General features: G+C 48.7%; 1 protein-coding gene across 11 annotated transcripts in view; it reads right to left on the bottom strand.

The window, feature by feature from the left end:
• Nucleotides 1-402: 402 nt before the first annotated feature.
• The window catches only part of GGT1 (gamma-glutamyltransferase 1), a 58,029-nt gene continuing 37,370 nt past the window's right edge, over nt 403-21,061 (bottom strand). For 7 of the 11 annotated variants that reach the window (XM_064726754.1, XM_064726750.1, XM_064726745.1 and 4 more), the window contains 12 exons: nt 13,122-13,283; nt 11,849-11,976; nt 11,542-11,631; nt 10,394-10,586; nt 9,130-9,287; nt 8,165-8,314; nt 7,542-7,678; nt 5,538-5,722; nt 4,203-4,330; nt 3,812-3,924; nt 2,770-2,883; nt 403-1,198 (listed from right to left, as the gene is read on the bottom strand). In XM_064726754.1, the coding sequence (XP_064582824.1) occupies nt 1,055-1,198; nt 2,770-2,883; nt 3,812-3,924; nt 4,203-4,330; nt 5,538-5,722; nt 7,542-7,678; nt 8,165-8,314; nt 9,130-9,287; nt 10,394-10,586; nt 11,542-11,631; nt 11,849-11,976; nt 13,122-13,279 (1,698 nt within the window). In that variant the 5' untranslated portion in view covers nt 13,280-13,283 and the 3' untranslated portion in view covers nt 403-1,054. Of the gene's footprint in view, nt 1,199-2,769; nt 2,884-3,811; nt 3,925-4,202; nt 4,331-5,537; nt 5,723-7,541; nt 7,679-8,164; nt 8,315-9,129; nt 9,288-10,393; nt 10,587-11,541; nt 11,632-11,848; nt 11,977-13,121; nt 13,284-14,022; nt 14,194-20,961; nt 20,980-21,039; nt 21,056-21,061 lie in introns of those variants that run through there. The other 4 variants (XM_064726749.1, XM_064726756.1, XM_064726748.1 and 1 more) reach the window with 4 other exon arrangements.

The raw sequence follows: 21,061 nt of genomic DNA, 5'->3' as shown, positions 1-21,061 counted from the left end.
GGATCATCTGGGTTTGATCTTGGCTAAGTTTATGTGATGTGATGTATTGGTCCTGCACCAAACCCCCTCATGGAGGTATAAATACTCTCAGCTGCTCCATAAAAGACAGGGATTTCTGAGAGCTCCTTAAAAGTCTGGTTTATAGTAACTTACCTTTAAACAAGAGTAGCTGCAGCGTGATCTTTTTTAGAAATTTCATTTCCCCAAACTCTGAAATTTCACATCAGCAATATGACATCATAAAAAGCAAAGTGGAGAAAAATAAGTTTGTTTTGGATATTTAACTATTGTTGCTTACTCATGACTTCATCAAAGCAGTGAAGAAAAAACAAAAGTCTCAGAAGAGCTTCTTTCACACAGACTCTCACCATCCCTTTTTGCAGCAACTGTGCAGGCAAGGAAAACGTGTGACTCCGTATTTATTTATTTTAGTTGTGCTCAGAGTTTTACAGGTAGCATCTTCCCTTTAGACCTTCTCAACAGAAATATAAAAAAGTTTGAAGCCATTTTCCCATTTCCCCCCTCATCTCCAAAAATCAACCAGGTGAAAATGCAGAAACATCTTTTGTTAACAGAGCGGTGAGTTTGGCTTATCCCAGTCTAGAGCTGGGCTTCCTGCTATGGCACAGACCTATTAGTTTGTAATTTAGAAAACCCAGCCCCAGAGTCCTGTAACTCCCACCTACTCAACAGGAAACAAATATCTTCTCTAGCAGTGACAGGGACACCGTGCAGGGGAAACGCTTCCTGCAGCTTGAGTGAGCAACTGGGCACCCAATCTGTCTTCGTGGGATGGAGAGGAGGCAGGGAACAAACTCTTCGAGGCAGAACAGACTCTTCAAGTAAGCACTGCACGTCCTGGTGGACGCGCCTGTCCTAGCAGACGGCTGTGGCATGAGGCACTTCGGTCATGGCTGTAGAGAACTGTCCCAGTTCCATCAACAGAATCACAGGTAAATGCGTTCTCTTTCCTGTGAGAAGTCCCTGAGTTGCAGATCTAAAGAATCTTCCCCCCAAACACACCTTGGTGTCACTAGAGCAGGAGCTGAGCAGGTCAGTAGCCCGCAGGGAATCCGCCTTTGCGCGAGTCGGAGGCGGCGGCCCAGCCGCGCTCGGTGCGCACGATGGCCTGGACAACCGCGCCGCTGCTGGTCCGCTCCGTGTCGTGCCTCCTCTGCCTCAGCTGCTGCTCGATGCCCTGCAACGACAGCGGGGTCAGCACACGGGGAAATGCACCTGCTGCACCCTGCAATGCACAGCTGGGTGAGAAAACTGCACCTGCTGCAGCCTGCAATGCACAGCGGGGTCAGCACACGGGGAAATGCACCTGCTGCACCCTGAAATGCACAGCTGGGTGAGAAAACTGCACCTGCTGCACCCTGCAATGCACAGCTGGGTGAGCAAACTGCACCTGCTGCACCCTGAAATGCACAGCACACGGGGAAATGCACCTGCTGCACCCTGCAATGCACCTGCTGCACCCTGCAATGCACAGCGGGGTCAGCACACGGGGAAATGCACCTGCTGCACCCTGAAATGCACAGCTGGGTCAGCACACGGGGAAATGCACCTGCTGCACCCTGCAATGAATGCACCTGCTGCAGCCTGCAATGCACAGCTCTGTGAGCACAAAGGGAAACTGCACCTGCAGGAAACTGCACCTGCAATGCACAGCTGCATGAGCACAAAGGGACACCGCACCTGCTGCATCCTGCAATGCACAGCTGGGTGAACAAACTGCACCTGCTTAATGCCCTGCAATGCACAGCTGTGTGAGCAAACTGCACCTGCTGCATCCTGCACCCTGCATCCCCCACAACCAGCCAGGTGCTCAGGACCTGTGTTGCACAGGGCGGTGTTGTTCCTCCTCTTCCCTTTGCCTTCTGGGCTGCCCTACTTTTGAATGAGTGGAATTCAGAATTTGATATGTGTGGTGCTCAGTGTGGGTTACCAACACTATTCTTGGTCACAGATATTCACACACTAACAGGACTGATGGATCCTGTCTGGCAGTGCTGGAGAACACAGGACTTGTAGAGCGCAGGGCATCCTCCCCAGTGCTGCAGATACCTCAGCCCTTACCTTCATAAGAAGCTTGTTAACAGAGGAACTTCTGCAGAGTTTGATAAGAAAACTGCATTATGTAGGACTGTTTTCCCAAATAGAGAGGCACAGAGGTATGAGATAGGTACAAAGAGGCAGATACAGAGGCATGAGAGATGTCCAAAGCCTGTGCCTGCCTCAGGCCTCTGGGGATGTGCAGGTGCTCGGGTGAATGAAGCTGCCAGCTCAGGTGAGGGGTCTGGGGAGCAAGGCAGACCTTGCCATCAGCTCTCCAGCTGGCAGTGCTGTGCTGACATCTCTACTGTGAATTATTTTCAAGCCTGTTCCCAGGTCCCTCTGGGCCTTCCAGATTCATCACGAGGTTACACAGCAGGACAAGAGCTCCCTGAGACTGACTGGATTGAGACTGCTGGATGGTCTGGGCCCTGATGTGGTTTGCTGTTTTGCAAGTCCTTAGTACCAAACATCACTGCAAGCAGATGCTCAGTTTCAGGCACTCTTCAATGCACTGCTTTCACACCTGTGTGACTGAGACTGAAGGTGCACTTTGCACAGCTCATTGTGACCCAGCACCAGACCTGTACCAGCTTTACTGCTGCTCACCTGGGAACATTTGGCCAAACCTGATGGTTTTCCACAGTGCTTGCCCTCCCAGCACCAGGGGCCCAGCTCATACAGGTTCATGTATGGCTTGGTGACACCAACCTCCTCTATTTGCAGCTCCAGCTCTGTGATGTTGGGAAACAGCTGATCGTGAATCCTGGGCTCCTCCACTGCGTTCTTCACATCATAACCAAACCAGAGGGAATTCATGATTGTCTGTGAGAAGCAAAAAGCCTCAATGTTAATTACTGTGTTCAGAGAAGTCTGACAGGCAGAGGTGCCTCAAGGATGCTCACAGGGCACACCAAAGGCACCATTTCTGGGTTATGTGGCTTTCAGTGGTCCTTCTCTTGGCCAAGCAAAAACAGGTGCATTGCAGCTTGTATATGCTCAGGAGGATTCCCACACAAAGAAACCATGAGTGACTAAAATGAACACAGCAAAAGGATCAGATCCCTGAGCCATGGTGGCTGGGTTTATGGTGCTGGAGCCAAGCACACAGCAGTCACCTCAGCAAACACACCTACAGCTTCCAGCTATTGTACAAACAGTTCCCCTGGGCCTGGCTCATTGAACTGCAGGCTGGAGCTGCTGGGAGGTGAGAACACTCAGAGTCCAGGGCTTAGGAAATTGTTTGTAGTGGTTTTTACAGATTTCTCCTCTACCTCAGCCAAAAAGGCCAGATCCAGCCTGGTGCTGCTGCCACAGCAGCTCACAGAGGCCCTGCCTGTCAGGCCTGACACGGTGCCTGAGCTGAGTTCTTACTTAGTTTCTCTGTAGGACTTTGATCCAAAGTTTGGGATGTTGGATGGGAACAACTCTAAACTAGGTAAATAGGGAGATGGAGATGCAGAGAACAGAACTCGAAGCAAATCTTGTGCAAGTGGTAAGAACAACTTGACAGAGAAAACATCACTAAAGGAGGCACTGGAGTCACTAAAGGGGGCAGTTCAATAGACCTTTTGTAGCCCTGGCAGGAGTTGGTGTTGGAGGTCTGGCCCTCAGAATGCCAGGCAGGAACCTCCTTCTCAAGCCCCTGGCCCCAGCAGGGAGCCACAGCCATGATCCTGTCACAGGTGCAGATGGGAGTCCCCCCAAATGCTGCCTCTCCCATTTTGCCCCACTTGCCCACACCCTCACGTACCAGTGCTGTTGCTGTCGTTATTTTTGTTCCTCCTGAAGCACCGACCACCATCCTCACCTGTTTCATTTTATCCACCAAAATGGAGGGGCACATAGAGGACATGGGCTGTTTACCTGGTGGGGACACAGAGGCAACACAGAGGCTCAGCTTTCTACCTGCAGCTCACAATTTCCAGCTCTTGCTCCACATCTAAGCCCAGAGGCTCAGTATTCACCTGCCTGACTCAGCTCATGTCCTGCTCAGCCCTTGGGGATCCCACCATCCCCTGCACTCATCTCCTTCCTGACTCTCTCCCACCCCTGTCCCCTGCAGGTCCCATGGCACAGATGCTGCAGTGTGAGCATGCACGATGCAGCCAAAAGGTTGGGTCAGAAATGCAGTTTAGAGCTACCTGGAGCTATGAAATTTGCTGGAGAAGGAGGGATCCCAAATCCATTGATGATGTAAGGTGAGCTGAAGTCATCCATTTCATCATTAAATATGATTCCACTCACGTTGGATCGTACATCAGAGCCAAAGCTGGAGAAAACAAATTGTCAAAGTCAGGTCAAACCCACAGCAAATCCAGGCAGAGCTTCAGCTGAATTTACTGCAATGTGAAACCTGGGATTTGACTGGAGAAATGCTCCCATTGTAAAGGACATTCTGTCACCCCTAGGGGGAAGGAAGCAGTTAATACTGTGAGTACACAGCTTCACACAAAGGAAAGGCAGCCCAGAGCCCTTCCTGCACCTCCCCTGAGAGGATCCCATGGGGAAAACCAGCACAGCACCTCAGGACAACCCCTGCCCCTTCCAGGTGGGCAGCACTGCCCTCCATTCAGAGGCAGCACATTTGGGAGTGACTGGGGCTTTGCTTAGATGTGTCAAGCTGGAGACATTTTCTATGGATAAAAATAAGCTTCACACCCTGGCTCCAGGCCATATGTGTGAACACAGCTCTTTCTGACAGCACTCACAGCCAAACACTGAGCTCCCAGGCCAGCTGCATTAGCTCAAATTCCTTCCAAAAGCCTGGGAAATCAGAACCTGTGGAGAGCCTGGTTCAAGCATGGCTTAAAGAAAGAGGCCATGAAGGTATTCAGCTGAGGGAAAGATAGAAGCCTGCTGTAAAGCAGCCTTTCCCAGGCTTGATTCTGTAAATAATTAAGGTTCTCAGCTACCTTTTATATAAACAACAAGATTCTCAGACCGTTCTGTCCTTGACTGTTACTGGGAACAGATGGCCAGTCTGGGAACAGATATGAAGGTTTTGAGAACTTTTCATATCATGGTGAGAACACTGATCTTGGTTTCAGTAAACTAACTTCAGGTATTGTAAACAAAAGGAGGAGCTGAAGTTTTCTCTACAGCCTATCGGGAGCTCAGATTTTGCAATATGCATGAAGTGAATTAACACTGTTATAAAAAGTGGCTAGTTGATGAATAAATCGGAGTCAGATGCTGATCAAACTAGGATGGGTCTCTCCCTTCACTTCGACAAGAACCAGCAGCAATAGCTGCGCTTATGAGAAGATCCAGATGCAGCCAACGTTGTGGTGGAGTTCAACAAGAGAGAGGACACAAGCACTGAGAGAGGCCTCAGTGTTGAGCTCAGCAGAAGTGCCCATCCCCAGCAGTGCTGCCCCATAGCCCGCCCCAGAGGTGACACTCAGAGGTGTTCGACACCCAGAACCAGCGCTAGGAAGGTGGCAAAGCCTACAGGGAAGGAATGTCTGAGCTCCTACTATTGGTTGATGGTGCTGGTGGCGGACACAGCACTGCCATCGTCAGCCACAATGGAGACGTGGGATGTACCGGCATTGTCTCCAGTGTAGTACACGGGCTCGTAGTAGCCCACGGGGTGCGAGGTGTCCGTGATCTTCCTCCGCAGATTGTCCGCAAACAGCTCCGATGTCATGTTCCTGATTGCCTGCCAGAGAAACCCAGGGCAGCCACTCAGCACATTGAGGCACGTCCCCGTGTGAAAAACGCATGTATTTTATGGTTGGCTTTTGGCAAATATTAAAATTAATATTATATGTGTTGTTTTAGAAAGTAATGCTGTAATAACTCTCTTAAGTGCTGTGTTAAATATAGTTTTAGGTTATAAAAATTGTTAAAATAGAAAAGACGCTATGTAGGATACTTTTTTTAAAGAAAGGACTTGCAGCGAGATAGCAGCCCCAGGCACCTGAATCTTTCAGAGAAATAGAATTTATTGCTCTCTTATCAGAAGAAATGAACTTCTTCCCACCTCGAAGGTGCTGTTAGGATTAGAACGAAGACGTTGATGATGACCAGACAGAATCCTGTGTTTAAATGGAATTTATGCATCATGGATGAGGTGTATGAATATGTAACAGGCCGTTGCTTTTAAGGATTAACCCTCTGTTAACGTGGGTCCTTTTTCGGGCTCGTGCTGCCCAGAAAAGGTACCCGGACGGTCTGTAACTCTTTGTATTTGTTGTCTCATATTGTCCTAATTCAAATTGTCCAAATTATTATTACTCTAATTGTATTACTATTTTTATATAACCATTTTATTACTAGGACACTTTTAAAATTTTAAAAACAACTGATTGGCGTTTTTCACACTCATGAGGCTGTTATCCCATACTTTACACCACACAACAGTGGCAAATCCCAGCAGTGAGGCTACAGGTTCACCCCAAGGGTCCTCCTGTGGTGGTGTTCACTGGGGTTCCAGAACAAGGGAAGAGATGAGAATCTTTACTCCATGTTTCAGAAGGCTAATTTATTATTTTATTATATAAATATTATATTAAAATGATACATTAAAACTATACTAAAAGAATAGAAGAAAAAGGATTTCATCAGAAGGCAAGCAAGGAAATGAAAGGAATTATAAAGCTTGCGACTCTCTGAGCCAGCTGTGATTGGCCATTAATTAGAAACAACCAACATGGACCAATCAAAGATGCACTTATTGCATTCCACAGCAGCACATAATCAATGTTTACATTCTGTTCCTGAGGCCTCAGCTTCTCAGGAGAAAAATCCTGGCAAAAGGATTTTTCATAAAATATCATGGCGACAGTCTTCCTTCTTGGAAGATGGACACTGTAGCAAAAGATCATTTTAAGCTGTCACAGGAGCAGCTGTTAAAGTCACCCCTTTGTGCAGAAGTTGATCAGCATCCATTATTGCAGGGCTATGGAAAGCTGCCTCCACACTGCTGTGAGGGAAGCAGGGCTACACTTGCTGCAGGGACAAGAGGAATGGGATAGGACAGGGACAAAGCAAGGTCTGACCAGAGCTTATAAGCTGAAAATTTGTGTTCATCAAGCTGGGCTGGGCTCAGAGTCTGCCGCTTTTGCAGAAGTAAAGCACAAAGTGCAAAGCTGGGACAAGCAGTCTCATCCCTACCCATCTGCAGCTGCATTTTACTACAGGCAGGACTCTGGTTAGAGAGCCACAGGGATGCTGGGAATATGGTGAATAAGGCTTCAAACACTACAAAACCATGCAGGGTTAGACCTAAATGTACTCCAGCTCTCCTGGTGAATTGAGGAGTTTGCTTTTCCTTCCAGCAGGAAGGTTGCCTCCATTTATAGCCCTGACAGCTCAGCCATGAGCCACACAGAGCATCGCTTTTTGGCTCAGAGCTGTTTCTGTGCCTTCACAGCAAGTGGCACAGAGCATGCCTGACAAATGGAGTCACCAAAAACTTTCAGCCATGTTCCAGTCAGCTTTGGTGTTGCAGAAAGAAAAGGCTTTTGGCCAGGTACCTCTGTAATGTTGACAAATTTGGGGTCTCCCAGCAGAGTCCTCTTGGCGTAGGCGAAGCGAAAGGCCTCCGCGATGCGGTGGTAGGTCAGACCCTTCTCCTCCACGCTTCTGATGCTGGCAGCAGAGAAATTATATCCTGGCAACAGAGCACAAACAAAGCACAGGGTCCATGGATTGCTAATGCACCTGTGCCAAATGTAGAACCTCTAAGCCCAGATGCAGTCACTGGACTGTCCTCATCTCCACATGGAGAACTCAGGAGCTCTGGTTGTTCTGAGCACTGTGGGAGCCACCAGCAGAATCTGTACTTGCAGAGGTGATTTCCAAAGAATCCTTAAGTAAATGTTAGGTTCCACCCATACAAGTATCAGTATCAGGGAAGCTCCCTCCACTTATCAGGAAAATATTTTTCCTCTTGCACCTGTATTTCAGGTAGGAAGGCAACATCCCTGAGTTTACAGCAGAACAGGAATGTTTCTGCACCTCTGATCTCTCCTGGGCTCTCAGACCTCTCACCTGCTGGAGGCCTAGCCCCAAAAACCTTGTTCCCCAAAAAAGGTGATGTATTTGGAGCTCCCCCAGCTCCTGCTGCCTGTGGGGCGCTGCTCTGTGGCACTCTCACCTTTCAATATGTTCAGAATGAGGGCCAGGACTGGGCCACTCAGGGGGGCACTGGGTGTGTAGAGGGTGAACTCCCCGAGCTGGATCTGTATGGGGTCCTCGATCACTGTGGCATTGTAGTCCCGCAGGTCTTCCAATGTGACAATTCCCCCTGGAAAGAGAAGGAAAATGGAGATGTGGGTTTGTGTCATCTCTGGTGGGAAGGGGAGGTCATGCTCCACCACCATGAATCACAGCATGGACAAATCCAAAAGGCAACAAGGTGAGGAAAGCAAAGATGTGTGCCCAGGAGATTTACTCCTTGATAGATCCATCTCAGGCTCAGATAGTCTAAGCACAAAGTTGGGCTGATTTACAGCAGCCACAACTCTGGTGATCCATCTTTTTTTACAAAGGACACCAGCAGTGTCAGGCTACAATACGACCTTAGGAATTCTGTTTACAAGAGGAAGATGCAGTTCTGGGTGAAGATGCTTTGTGGCATCCCACAGGTAGAATAATTTGAATGTTCTTTCTTATCTGAAGGGGGAAGAGAGTGAGTAATTATTCCCCACAAATGAAGCCAGTAATTACTCACAGGGAGCTCACCAAGCCCAGTGCTGGCTGGTGAGGATGGGATGCTGCCACCATCTAGTGGCACAGAGAGACCAAACAGCTCAGAGCTCACAGGACCGCCACGGATGGAACGTTTTAGGCACAAACTCGTGGGATTCAGGCTCTGTGAACAGCCTGAGCTGCCCAGACTTGGGAGGCTCTGTGGCACAGCAATGCACAGCAAACCCTCCCCATTTCTGACTTTCAAACGCATCTGTTAAAGTGCTTCTTTTGGGTGTCCTGCCGCCACAGATCTCAGAGGCAGCATTTCAGGGCCGACCTCTCCCAAGGTTCTGCAGGTCACTGGCTGCTCCTGGGGCTCTGAGCAGTGTGGTCACTCCTGCTGCTTGGGAAGGCTGTCCTGGCTCTCACCTGCATTCTGGATGTCAGCAATGATCTGCTTTGCCAGGCTTCCTGTGTAAAAGGCATCTGCTCCTTCATTGGCTATGGTGGCGTAGGTCTCGGCTATTTTGGGCATCTTGATGGTTTCACCCTCCTGCACGATTTTCCCTCCCTTGCAGAACACTTCACTAGCAGAGAAAGGAGATGGGGAAGATCAGATATGAGGGATAAGTTCAGAACTATGTGTGTCTGTGGCAGCTGAAGCAGCGTGAGTGTCCATGCCAGGTGCTTCTTGGGGAGAAGGAAACTGCCTGAGCCATGGGCTCCTCAGATCCTGGCACTGGGACACAAAATTGAGCAGTGTTTTCTGACCTGCAATTCCACATGCTCAGTGTGCTCCATGGAGCCTGCAGCAGGGATTTCACCATGGCACCACCCTCCCTGCCCACCCCAGGGGCCAACAAGTGCCTCAAGCTGCACAGGAGGGGCCACAGTCCTGGACTCAGCAGTGCAGTTCAGAGCACAGCCTGTTAAGCTATGAGGTTCACAGCTTCCAGTAAATCCAGAAGTGTTTCAGTCCCTGTCTGATAGATCACTTTAAGGAAGATTGTTTCCTCTCTAGCTCCCCATGATGGATCATGATTGTGCTGCTGTGGACCTGCCTGATGGAAGGACAGGAGGCAGGCCAGGGTGTACATTATCAATTAGATAGGAAACAAACCTGCAGCTGGCAGAGATTTTAGGGAAAAGAGAGAATTAAGCATGATTTCCATCAGGGCTGTGCATAAACACTGAGGGTTTGACTGTAAGAAGTGAGGAGTGTTTAAAACTCTTCATGCTCAAAGTCTTTGCCAGAGGTGGATGGTCAGAGGCACTGACCAGGAAGGCTGATTGCAGAGTAAGAGATGATCAAGGAGACTGCAATTACTCCAAATGCAGGCAGGATCAGCTTGGGGCACTCACAGCATGAGGAAAAGCAGGAATTCAGAAAATCCACTGCCATTGAGCAGGCTGATCCCAGCACGTACTCTAATCTCTAATTCCACCTTGCTCAGACAAATGGGCTTCAGGAGTAGAATTTCTCTCCCTTTAAAGGTCAGGACTGAACATTCCCCATGATTTAGCACCTTTAGGTCTCTGCAGTGACCCCAGCAGGCACAGCGAGTGTGGTTACTGCAGGGAATGATGATGATACACTCCTCATGGACTCTGCACTGCACAAACACAGGGAATTTGCAGATTGGATGCAGCCACTCCAAATTTCTCTGCATAGAACAGCAACTGCTCTACCTACCACAGCAAGGGATTGCTTTCAACTGCCTCCTGTTTTGATTTGATGGCTGCAGCAAGGCCTTTCCCAACAGGGAATCCTTCTCTTGCCAGCTTGATGCTGGGCAGGAACAGATCTTTCCATGCCAGTTTGCCATGCCGTTTGTGAGCCAGCTCATAGCCCCGGATTTCTCCTGGAACAGCAATTGACAGTCCTCCTGGAGCAGAAAAGGAATGGGGTAAGTCTCCCACAGCCAGAAAAGAAAGTGGTTGATGAGCAGGAGGTAGGGCAGGCATCTCTGCCAGCCCTGGTTTAGGCAGGGCTTGTGTGACCTGCTCAGCTTGTGAGAATTAACAGAATAATTTGGTCTGACATTTGCGCCTACGTATTCCGAACTGCTGAAACCCCTCTGTGCTCTTGCTGGTAACTCCAGTTTTGGGTCATTTCCCTCTGTAGGTTCTGTATCAGAGCAAAGCTGCTCAGAACACAGAAACTGTCATGGGAGAGGACACAGACTGTGATGTACTGGAACCAAAACTTTGTTACAGCATTGTAGCTGCAACTGGAACAGGCTGATTCCACATCCCACAGTGATGTTGCAGCTTGCTTCAATCCTGTTTCCTCTTGCATCTCCTGGAAGTTCAATACACTGCTCAAACCCCCTCCAAGGTGCTGCTCCTTCTTGCTTAGAAGAGTGACCATGAAGAGAACTAGTTAGTATTTCTTTCTATTTCTTATTAGAAAATACTTTCCTGAAAGGAAACTTCTCTGGACACCCCAAGCCTAATGGGGCTTGTGGTTGAAACCACCACCACAAGTAATTTAGGGAGGAAACCTGAACTGACAAAACCCAAGGTGATCCACACAAAGATTAATTCAAAGAGGTGGAAAGCAAAGATGGCACATGTGGAACAGGTCACACTCAGTGCTTTGCATTCACCTGCTTTTTCATGAAGTGAGAAGCAGAAAGTGATGGGGTCCCTGACTTGTTTAAAGGGCATTGTTTTTAGCTTATTTGTCAGGCCGGAGTTTGCAAATTCTGTAAGAGGATATTTCTAGGTAAGAAATCCTGAAGGTAGGCAAGAATCAACCATAAAAAATGCTCTCAATGTAGATGTGCTGATGCTGGAGCTCTGTGGTCCCCCCAAGCAGTGCAGCAGCCTTTGCCATACCTTTCAGAGAGAGCTGTGTGTTGTTCCCAAACATGTCCTCTGATGCTTTCTTTGGAGCCACTTCTCTTGCATTAATGATTTCCACTTTCCCTTTAATGACAGAGCAAGGAAGATGATGTTTAGCTGTGGACTCTGCACACAGCCATGGTCTCTGCTGGAGGACTCTGACCAACGTGAGCCAGGTCCTTGGCAATTATTTTTGCCACTCCCCCAGAGGCTGTGAGCATCATCCGCCTTCTCCAGGTAGGATAAATCACTTAGATAAAGCTCTCCAGCTGTTCCAGCTGTGTGTGGCCGTGTCCCTTACCTGTGCTGCTGTAGATGGTGAAGAAGAGGCCCCCTCCAATGCCCATGCTGTGAGCATTCATGAGCCCCACGCAGAGCAGGGCTGCGATCGCGGCGTCCACCGCCGACCCTCCCTGCCTGAGGATGTCCCTGTGAGCAGGAGGGAAGGGACATGAGACAGTGCCTCAGCTGCCTTCAGCGCTGCACGGCACAGCCTCTGAGGCACATCTGTCCACGCCCAGCCCATGAGCTCCTCAGGAAGCTCTGAGCTTCCGTCACCAGGGAGAACAGACCCTCAGTGGTCAGTGTGCCCTCGTTAGAGACACATCCAAACCAGCCTGGAAGCAGCGAGATGTGACAGAGTATGCGTGGGGACAGACATTCCACACACATTCATTACACTGTCATGAGAAATTACAGCTTGCTCAGGAGCCTTGAATCTGCAGCACTTGAGACCAGAACTGAAGGATACCTCAATAAATGTTTTTTTTAAAGGAGCTAGAAAGAAAACTCTCATTCTCATTGTTATGGATCCAAGCAATCTTTGCCTGCTACGATGTCTGTGAGCAGTTGCAGTAAAGCTGATCAAGCATGGTAAAAGCCTGGGGTTTATTAGGATCTCCTCTTTCTACAGGGAGATTAGGGATTGATTTTCCATGCTTGAAGGATATTCATGGGCTGGGCAACTGCAGGGATTGCACCTGAGCATTGGGGAAGCAGCAGTTGTGTCTCATGGCAGAGCTGTCAGAGCCAATGAGAGGCAGGGCACAGTGAGTGGGTTGTCACAGACATATTTTATGAAAAATTCTTTTGTTTGGATTTTTCTCCTGAGAAGCTGAGAAGCCTCAGAGTAAAATAAAAACAATAATTATCTGCTGCTGTGAAATGCAACAGGTGCATCTTTGATTGGTCCATGTGAGTTGTTTCTACTTGTTGACCAATCACAGTCCAGCTGCGCTGGGACTCTGCTCAGTCACAAGATTTTATTATCATTCCATTTTCCCTTCCTTTCTAGCCTTCTGATGAAATCCTTTCTTCTATTCTTTTAGTATAGTTTTAGTATATAATTTTCTTTTAATATAATAAATCTTATTCTAAAATTTTAATATAATTTAATTATATATTAAAATATAATTATATATAAAAATAGAATTATATATATAAATATAATTATATATATAACTATAATTATATATAATAAATTTTCTTTTAAAATAATAAATCAGCCTTCTGAGACATGGATTCTCAGAAGATTCTCATCTCTCCCCCAGTGCACCCCCTCCCCCAGTGGGTACCTGCCAATGATGGAGCAGGGCCCCGCGTCGGTGGCCACGGCCGCCCTCCTGTAGGTGTGGGGGTCCCCTGAGCGCAGCCCAAAGAACAGCCCCAGGAACAGCACCAGCCCCAGCAGGGCCACAGCCACCACTGCCACCACCACACAGCGTGTCTTCATCTTCCTGTGGGGAGAGACAGGATGGTCAGCCCTGCTGCCACCTCCTTTCCTATCCCCAAACCATCAGCTATCACCCTTACAGCAGGCAGGAAACAGCACAGGAACCTCCTGATGCACAGGGGAGAAGGGAAATCCAGGGAGCAGAACACAGCTGCTGCCAGTCATGGCTGACACCATCTTCAGGACAAAAAAAAATTTAAAAATTAAAAAATTTCACATAATCTGCTTTTAAATGCCATGTCTGTGGAGGAGTCTCTGTCTGGAAGGTTGCCAAGGAGCAGTGCAAAACACATCTGGGTCATTAGGAATCAACCTTGGATAAAGCCACAGTGTGAGCACAGCACCCATTCCTGCCTGGGCCCTTGGCCAGGGCACCTTCCCAGTGATCCCAGCACCCCCAGAGGGCCATGGCCAGTGCTCTGGCCCCACGTGCCCAGTCCCGCACTCAGCTGCTCATCTGAGAGTGAGCACAGAACCCAAGGAGATCCCTGGGCACACACAGGGATGAGCAAAGAGCCACTGAGGGGATGGACAGACACTGCCACCCTGCTGGGACAGGCACTTCAGCAAATACAGCTTCTACAGCCACTCTCTGACCCATTTTCTTTTCCATTACAAGACCACTCCAGCAAAACAGACCTAAATTAATCCTACTGCCCTCAGAGACCACCTCCCTCCCCCCTTTGTACTGCAGCTCTGGGTTTTCACCACAGCTCCAGCGCAGCAGCCAGGATGTCCTTTACCTTACCAGAGCCTCTGCCATGCTCAGGGCAAAGCCAGTCCATGGAACTGTGGTGGAGAGCAGATGCACCAGCCCCAGTGTGGGTGCCCAGCAGCCCAAGGCAGAGTGAGCTCGGCAGGCAGAGCAGCCCTGAGTGCCCTGCAGCAGGCACACACTCAGCACCAGGCAGCAGGGAGTGTGCCAGCACTGAGCTAAATAAAGGAAACTGGCCAGGCCAGCCAAACCAAAACTTTTCTTAGAGGGGGGTGATTAGCAAGGAGCCCTCCCAGCCTCACCCCCTGCCCTAAACCAGGGGATTTGGGCACATTTGCTGTGCAAGCCCTGGATCTGTGAATCTCAGCCTGAGCACTACAGATGCCCATCTCCATCCAGGTAAAGCAGCTGTAAATCTGCTGTATGTGCTGCTCTGTAAACAAGTGTCAGCTGAGGGTAGTAAAAGGAAATGGATGAAACCTCTTTCCAGGTTCTAGAACTTAATTTACACTCAAGCACTTTTAAAAGAGACCAGTGGTGTGTTTGCAGAGCAATGACTGTGCAGGAAAACAGAGGAGCCATTATGTCCCCAACAATAGCTCACACAAGCCTCAGAGTTTAAAGACAGTTTTGTTTGTTGGCAGAGATATTTCAGCTTCAGCCCTGGCAGTCTCCTCCAAGCTACACAAGAAATGCCATGGGATCTTTTATCTGTGCCCCAGCTCAGCAGAAGGTACTTTGTTTGGTCTGAAGGCTGCTCTGTGCTGGGCTGTCCTTCAAGCCCTGTAGTGCTGATTTAACCCCTGGGCTCCTGGCTGGGGCTCTTCAGAGTTTAATGCCTCCTCAGGGAAGTTGTTCTGACAGCAGGAGAGAAGGGAAAATTCCAGATATTGACTCTGCTCTCAGCTCCTCTCTGGAATGGATCACACCTGTGAGCATCCCACAGACCCAGGAGAGCTCCGTGCTGTGTCCTGCTGCCTGCTGAGTGCACACACCTTGGGAAGGGCCCTCCAACCAACTTCATGTGAGCCAGGCACAGCTCCTGGCCTGCCAGGCATGAGGATAATGCACCACTGGGCAGCAGCACACACACACACACACAGGCTGCCCTGCAGAGACACTGACCCTGAGCTGCACCACCCCGTGCCTCTGTAACTCCAGGGAATGCTCTTGAGGAAGGTCCATCTGTGCAATCTGTCACACTGAGCCTGCCCAGGAAGCAGCAGATGGATGAGCTCCAGAGCTGCAGGTTTCTCCTCTCCAGCAATGAGCAGAGAGCAAGCCCAGCTGGGGATAATCCTCTCCACCCCTGCAGCCAGCTCAGCTCCCATGAGCTGCTCAGCCCATCCCAGCCTGACCCCAGAGGGGAGCACACCCCAACCGTGGCCCAGCAGAGCCCAATGTGTGTTTGGTTTGATGTACAGAAATCAGGAGAGGGATCAGGAGCCTGCAGACACCCTCTGCTAACCCAGCTCTCTGTGCTCTTGTGCCCTGGGCAGGCACACTGCAGCAATTGGGAGCAATGGTCTGTCTGAACCTTGCCTCTGAGCTGAGTCCCCATTATGATTTATTAATGGGAGTGGAGCAGCAGCTGCAGGGCTCCACCTGAGCAGGCTGCCCAGTCTGCTGAGGCTGCCTTTAACCTCCCATCCCTGCCAGATCCAGCTGTTTGGAAGCCTGCCTTCAGTCACAGAGTGCTTTGGCAGTAGCAGAAGCTCTCCGGGAGACAGGGGCTATAAAGCAATTAAAAGCAATACAATTATTCCTCACTGTTATAAAGTCCACGAGCCAATGTTAACCATGGAATTTAAAAGTAGCCTGCTTGCCCTCCTTACATTAGGAGAAGGGGAGGACCAGGCAGCAGCAGCAGGGCTGTGCTTGTACCAGCAGCACCACTGATGTGCCACAACACGCACAGCTTTAGTTAAACAGGCACTGGGCTTGAATTAAAGTACCCCCGTGCAACAGGGCTGGCTAGTCAGTGTCAGGCAGGAGAGGCAGGGCCTGACATCCCTGCCAAGAGGGCTGGGCTGTTCTGTAGGGATGAGGAACCTGCCATGGTCAGGGACAGTGCCAGGAGAATTGGAAGAGGAGAAGGAGAGCAGTGGGAGACCAGGGGTTGACAAAGGACCCCAGGCACCATCAGGCACTGCTTTGTTCCCAAATGAAGCAGTAAATGAAGCATCCACGGACAACACCTAAAACTTTAACCACAAACTCAATCCCAACATGTTTCTGCTTTAGAACCATCTTACAAGAGCTTCAGACCCCTGCACCATCCTGAGAGCTCCCTGTGCTCCCCTCACAGCCAGCAGCCACCACTGGGCCATTTGAGATATCCTCCCCTCCTCTCCCCAAGAAATGCAAGGGGAGTTTGGACATCTGGACTCTTGTCACAGGACACAGGCCGTGCTCTGGTGACACACCACAAATGATGACATTCCATCAGGAGATGTTTGAATTGAGGGCTTACACAGTCTGCAGCTCCACCAGTGAGAAGGGAACTCAAACAGAGGCTCAGCCAAGCCATGAAGGAGCCCAAAGAGGATTCCAAATTCAGACCCAGGCACTGCTCCCAGCTGAAGCAGGAGGGCAAAGCTGCTGTTTCTCCCTGGAGAAACACAGCAACTCCATTTAACTCAGTTAAAGCCTTCCTCACTGACGGTGCCTCCGTGCTGGTTCCTGCCCAGGGAATCAGCTACTGGATAATGCCAGCATTGCAGACTCTGTGGGCACATCAGCTTGCAGGAGAGAGGTCTCAGTGAGGATCAGTGGTCCCTGCTCATTGCTGAGATAACCAGCATTGAAAAGAACTGAGCATTGAGTCTGTGAGTGAAGGGGCTGCTCAGCTGGGCCCAGGTGCTGCTCAGGAGAGCTCCTGTGGCTCCAAGAGAGCTCCTGGGGCTCCAAGAGAGCTCCTGGGGCTCCAAGAGAGCTCCTGTGCTCGCAGTCTGTGACTCCTCCACAGGCACAGGCTTTGCTGAAGCCCCATGGCATGCATTGTTCTGCCCAATGTAGATCAAACTCTGAGTTCACTGAGAGAGAGACAATCATTTCCTCTTGAGGCAACTTTTTCCTCAAAAATCCCTCATGTCTCCCTGCAGAAATTTTAGCATCAAATCCAACATTTTTTAAGACACTTCAGCATAAGCTATGAAGTGAAAAAAAAAAAAAAAAAGACAGAAAGGTGGAATAAACACAGAATTCCCCATTTCCCATGGTTTTCACAGTGTTTCCTACTTGAGGACCTGCCAGAAATCCACAACTGGCAAACTCAATCTCAAAAGCACAAGTTATTAAAGTAGTACAGAATGAGTTTTTATAAACCCCATTAAAAACATTATTGTTATGGTCACTCCCAATTTAAAGTCAAAATGCTTCATCAAAATAACTCAGTTCTCTCAGCTGTTGCAAAAGATGTTTTCAGGTGCTCTTTTGCCATTAAACTGGAAGTTGTTTACTAGACCTGGACTCATTCAGACCGGTTAGTCTGGTCCCATCATTCTCTTTTGGCAAGCTTTCATCTGCTTCCTAAAAAATTCCCATTTTCCCACATTTTGTTGAATAATAAATCCCACACAGCACTTTCAGGCTGAGGAGAATGGCTCAGTGAAGGTCATTCCTGTTTCCCCCTTACCTCTCAAGAGTATTTGCAAGTTGATCCTGTCCTTTTGCACGGACCTGTGTGCACTGACCTCCTCTGAATGTCCTTTTAAAGGAAGTGAACCCTTTTCTAGGGGCAAAACATCCTTGTAGGAGAAGCAGTAACCACTTCTCTTCCTCAAAAGCTCTCCAAAACTTGTATTTGGTATTTGTACTGCCCTGCTCACAGAGATGAACCCATTGGAACTCATTATGTTTGAATTCACAGTTCCAGAGGAATGCAGAAGTAATCATTGACTAGGTGAAGAGTCAAGAGCCCACACCTCTCAAAATGCATATTTTAGGATCCACAAAGATTGTTTATCAACAGCAGAATCATTCTGTGCTCCTGGATTTGGTGACTGTGTGGTACAAATATTTTTCCTCACCTCACTCCTAGCTCTGAAGTTCTGATTAAGCAAGTGAGGAAATACAATGGACTCGAGTTGCACCAGGGAAGTTTTAGATTGGATGTTAGGAAAAAATTTAGGAATTTGGATTAGGAAAAACCTAAAAAGTTTTAGATTGGTTAGGAAAAAACTCTTCACTGAAATGGTGGTCTGGCTGCCCCAGAAAGTTGTGGAGTAACCACCTCTGGAGGGCTTTAAAAACTTGTTGATATGGCACTTGGGGACATGGATTGGTGGTGATTTGGCAGTGCTGGGTTAATGGTTGGACTCAATGATCTTAAAGGCCTTTTCCAACCTAAATGGCTCTGTGATTCCAAACACATGGTTGTCTCCACATGGCCAGGCACCCTCACACCTCAGACAGACGGGATTTGGTGTCTGTCTGTCCCTTCAGCTCAAACCCAGCACTGCCAGACTGAGCTGTGACTGCACCTGGTGGCAATGACCCGTCTGCAGGGGTGCCAGGGCACCTGCTCAGCTCCACAGCTGCCCCTCAGCCAGCACAGCCACCCCACCTTCAGCTGGCACCGCACCAACGCTCCGGCTGCAAGGAGAAATGCAATGCTGCCGCTGCAGCACCCTCTGGCAGGCAGCACGGCAGGGCAGGAAGGCAGCGATGGAGAAACCTTCCCTCCACCACTAAATCTCACTGAGGGTTTAAGCAACAATCCTCCATGTCTGCTTGTGGCAAGCCTGGAGGCACAGCTGCAGTTCCAAGGCTGCAGTTCCAAGGTTGCAGCTCACCTGCTGAACTGTAGCACAAAACCCAGACTGAGGAAAGGAGCTGTACAAGCTGTCCTTGGAATTATGGACTCAGCTACTAAAACTTAAGTCACTGTGTCTGTCCAGAAACCCCAGAGCCTCCCCTGAGCACAAGCTCAGTGCCCATGCAGAAATGCAGAATGCCCAACCAGAATTAACACAAGCAAATCACAGCCTGCCTGAAGCTCGGGCACAGTGAGGATGCAAGCCCACATGTCCTCCAGCCAGAAGGCTCTCTGCAAACCCAGGATGAAGCAAAGCCTGCCTGATGGCATTCAGCACAGAGGTGCTGTCTCTGGACCCACAGGGGTCAGGAAAGGTGTGAATGCCTCAATCCCAGCCCAGCCCAGTCCCCCTGCCCCACTCCAACCTTTGACACCCCACATCTCCCCTTGCTGCACAGCTCTGCTACACTGACTCATTAACAACGTCTGGCCAAGCTCCAAGATTAAAAGCTTTAGGGTGATATTTTCCCTGCCTAAAAATACATCATCTTTTCTATAATAGCCACAAAATGGAGTTCTGTTTAACATTTACATGTGGAAAATCAGTACTAAAAACCATGAGCATTTCAGCCCTGAGATATTTGGAAGGAATATAGCCTGTGCCCATTTTTCAAAGGTGACTTTCAAATACTTCTTTCAAGACATTGTATGAAGAGAACAGGCCCCTTCAGTTATATTGCTATTATCCAAGAGGTCTTGAGCAAAAAATGGAAAATTTCTGGAAAGTAGATCCCGGCACAGAAAGAGCTCTGCAGGCTCAGAGGATTTGATGTATCTGCTGCTCCTACCAGCCAGTCTGAGCTACACATTCAGAGCCCAGGCCACATTCAGCTGTTCATACACACCCCTCTCACTGTGTCTGATTTATTGATGTGAGACTCATGGTGCTCCACAGAAAAGATTGTGACAGGAGCACACAACTGTCCTCTGAAAAAGCAGACTGTGGAAAGGTGTTTGGTCTCTGCCCCAAACAAATCAACCTGCACTTTTAGCCTGCCACACCTTTAATATTAACAGGGGAATTTAAGATGCAGTCCACTGAGCAGAACCCTTTTCTTAATTTACTGACCCTGCAGGTGTGATGGTACCAGGTTTTATCCTTAATATTTTCATAGCTCTAAAGTTGCTACATCCCTGAAGTGGGTCTAGGTCAGACAAGAGTCTCCCTGTCACATTTGTCTCAGAGGGTGCAGGGTGACAAGGAAAGGCTGTAAGAAAGCCCAGCTCTAAATCATATTTATCCCACTGTAATATTTCACCCTCACAGCTGAAAGGCAGGGCTTATATCAGTGACCCAACAAAATGAGGCAAATTCTGCCCTTCTCCAAGGACAATGCAGTGCCATGTTCTCACCAGCACAGAGCTGGAACAAATCGGATGCTCCTCAGCAGGTTACTCTTTCACTTTTATGCACAAGTGGAGTTGAAGATGGGGTCAGAGAAAGTTGTGAAACCTGAAGTCAGTGCCTGCAGTTCCAAAGGGTGAACTCTGCTGTGTACAGTCTGTGCTATGCTCCTCATTTCAGCAACCTTATTTCAGCGGTACACAGTGTTTGGCAGCTATCAAGCATCTCTGTCTAGGCACTAATTTAATAGAGAGCCCTGTTATAACTCAGCCTCACAAGTTTCAAGCTGCAAAGCCACACCTCAATCAGTAATGCCATGTTTAATGCAGGTGCATTGCTGACTTGCTTTTCTCAACCCATTACAAAAAAAAAAAGAAAAAAAAAATCTCCTGAAGGACTTGCCACCTCCTTCCAAGTGGTCACCTTCATGGCATGGTCACCTTTAATTTCCCAAAAATTAGCAACTGCTGTTACATTGAAACTTGAGCAACAAATTCATCTTTCAGCACATGAAGCAATGCCTTCACACCTCTTGTCACAGAACTTGCAGACACTGAAAAGCATCAGGCAACCCAAGACACTTCTGGGGAATTTTTCTTTTTGTTTCTTTCCCCCCACCCTTGTTGATTTTTTCTGTAGGAATTAAATGAAGCAACCCCAGCAATGACTCACAAAGCACAGACCAGGTCAACAGTTTAGACTCCTACTTTTTATGGCAGAACAAGCAACCCAAGGCCTCCATTTCCCAATGTTTTAACATCCCAATGCGTTATTAGGATAGATGCTGTTACAAGATTTTGTACCTCTTGGTGCAGGTTAGCTATTTTTCCCATGAGGAAATCTTTCCTTTCTAACAGAGCAGTGTGGCAATCCAATATTACCTGAACATGAGCATCAAAAACA

This window comes from Zonotrichia leucophrys, chromosome 15 (genome assembly GCF_028769735.1).
Source record: "Zonotrichia leucophrys gambelii isolate GWCS_2022_RI chromosome 15, RI_Zleu_2.0, whole genome shotgun sequence".
Taxonomy (NCBI): domain Eukaryota; kingdom Metazoa; phylum Chordata; class Aves; order Passeriformes; family Passerellidae; genus Zonotrichia; species Zonotrichia leucophrys.
This window is presented reverse-complemented; position numbering and strand designations above follow the sequence as displayed.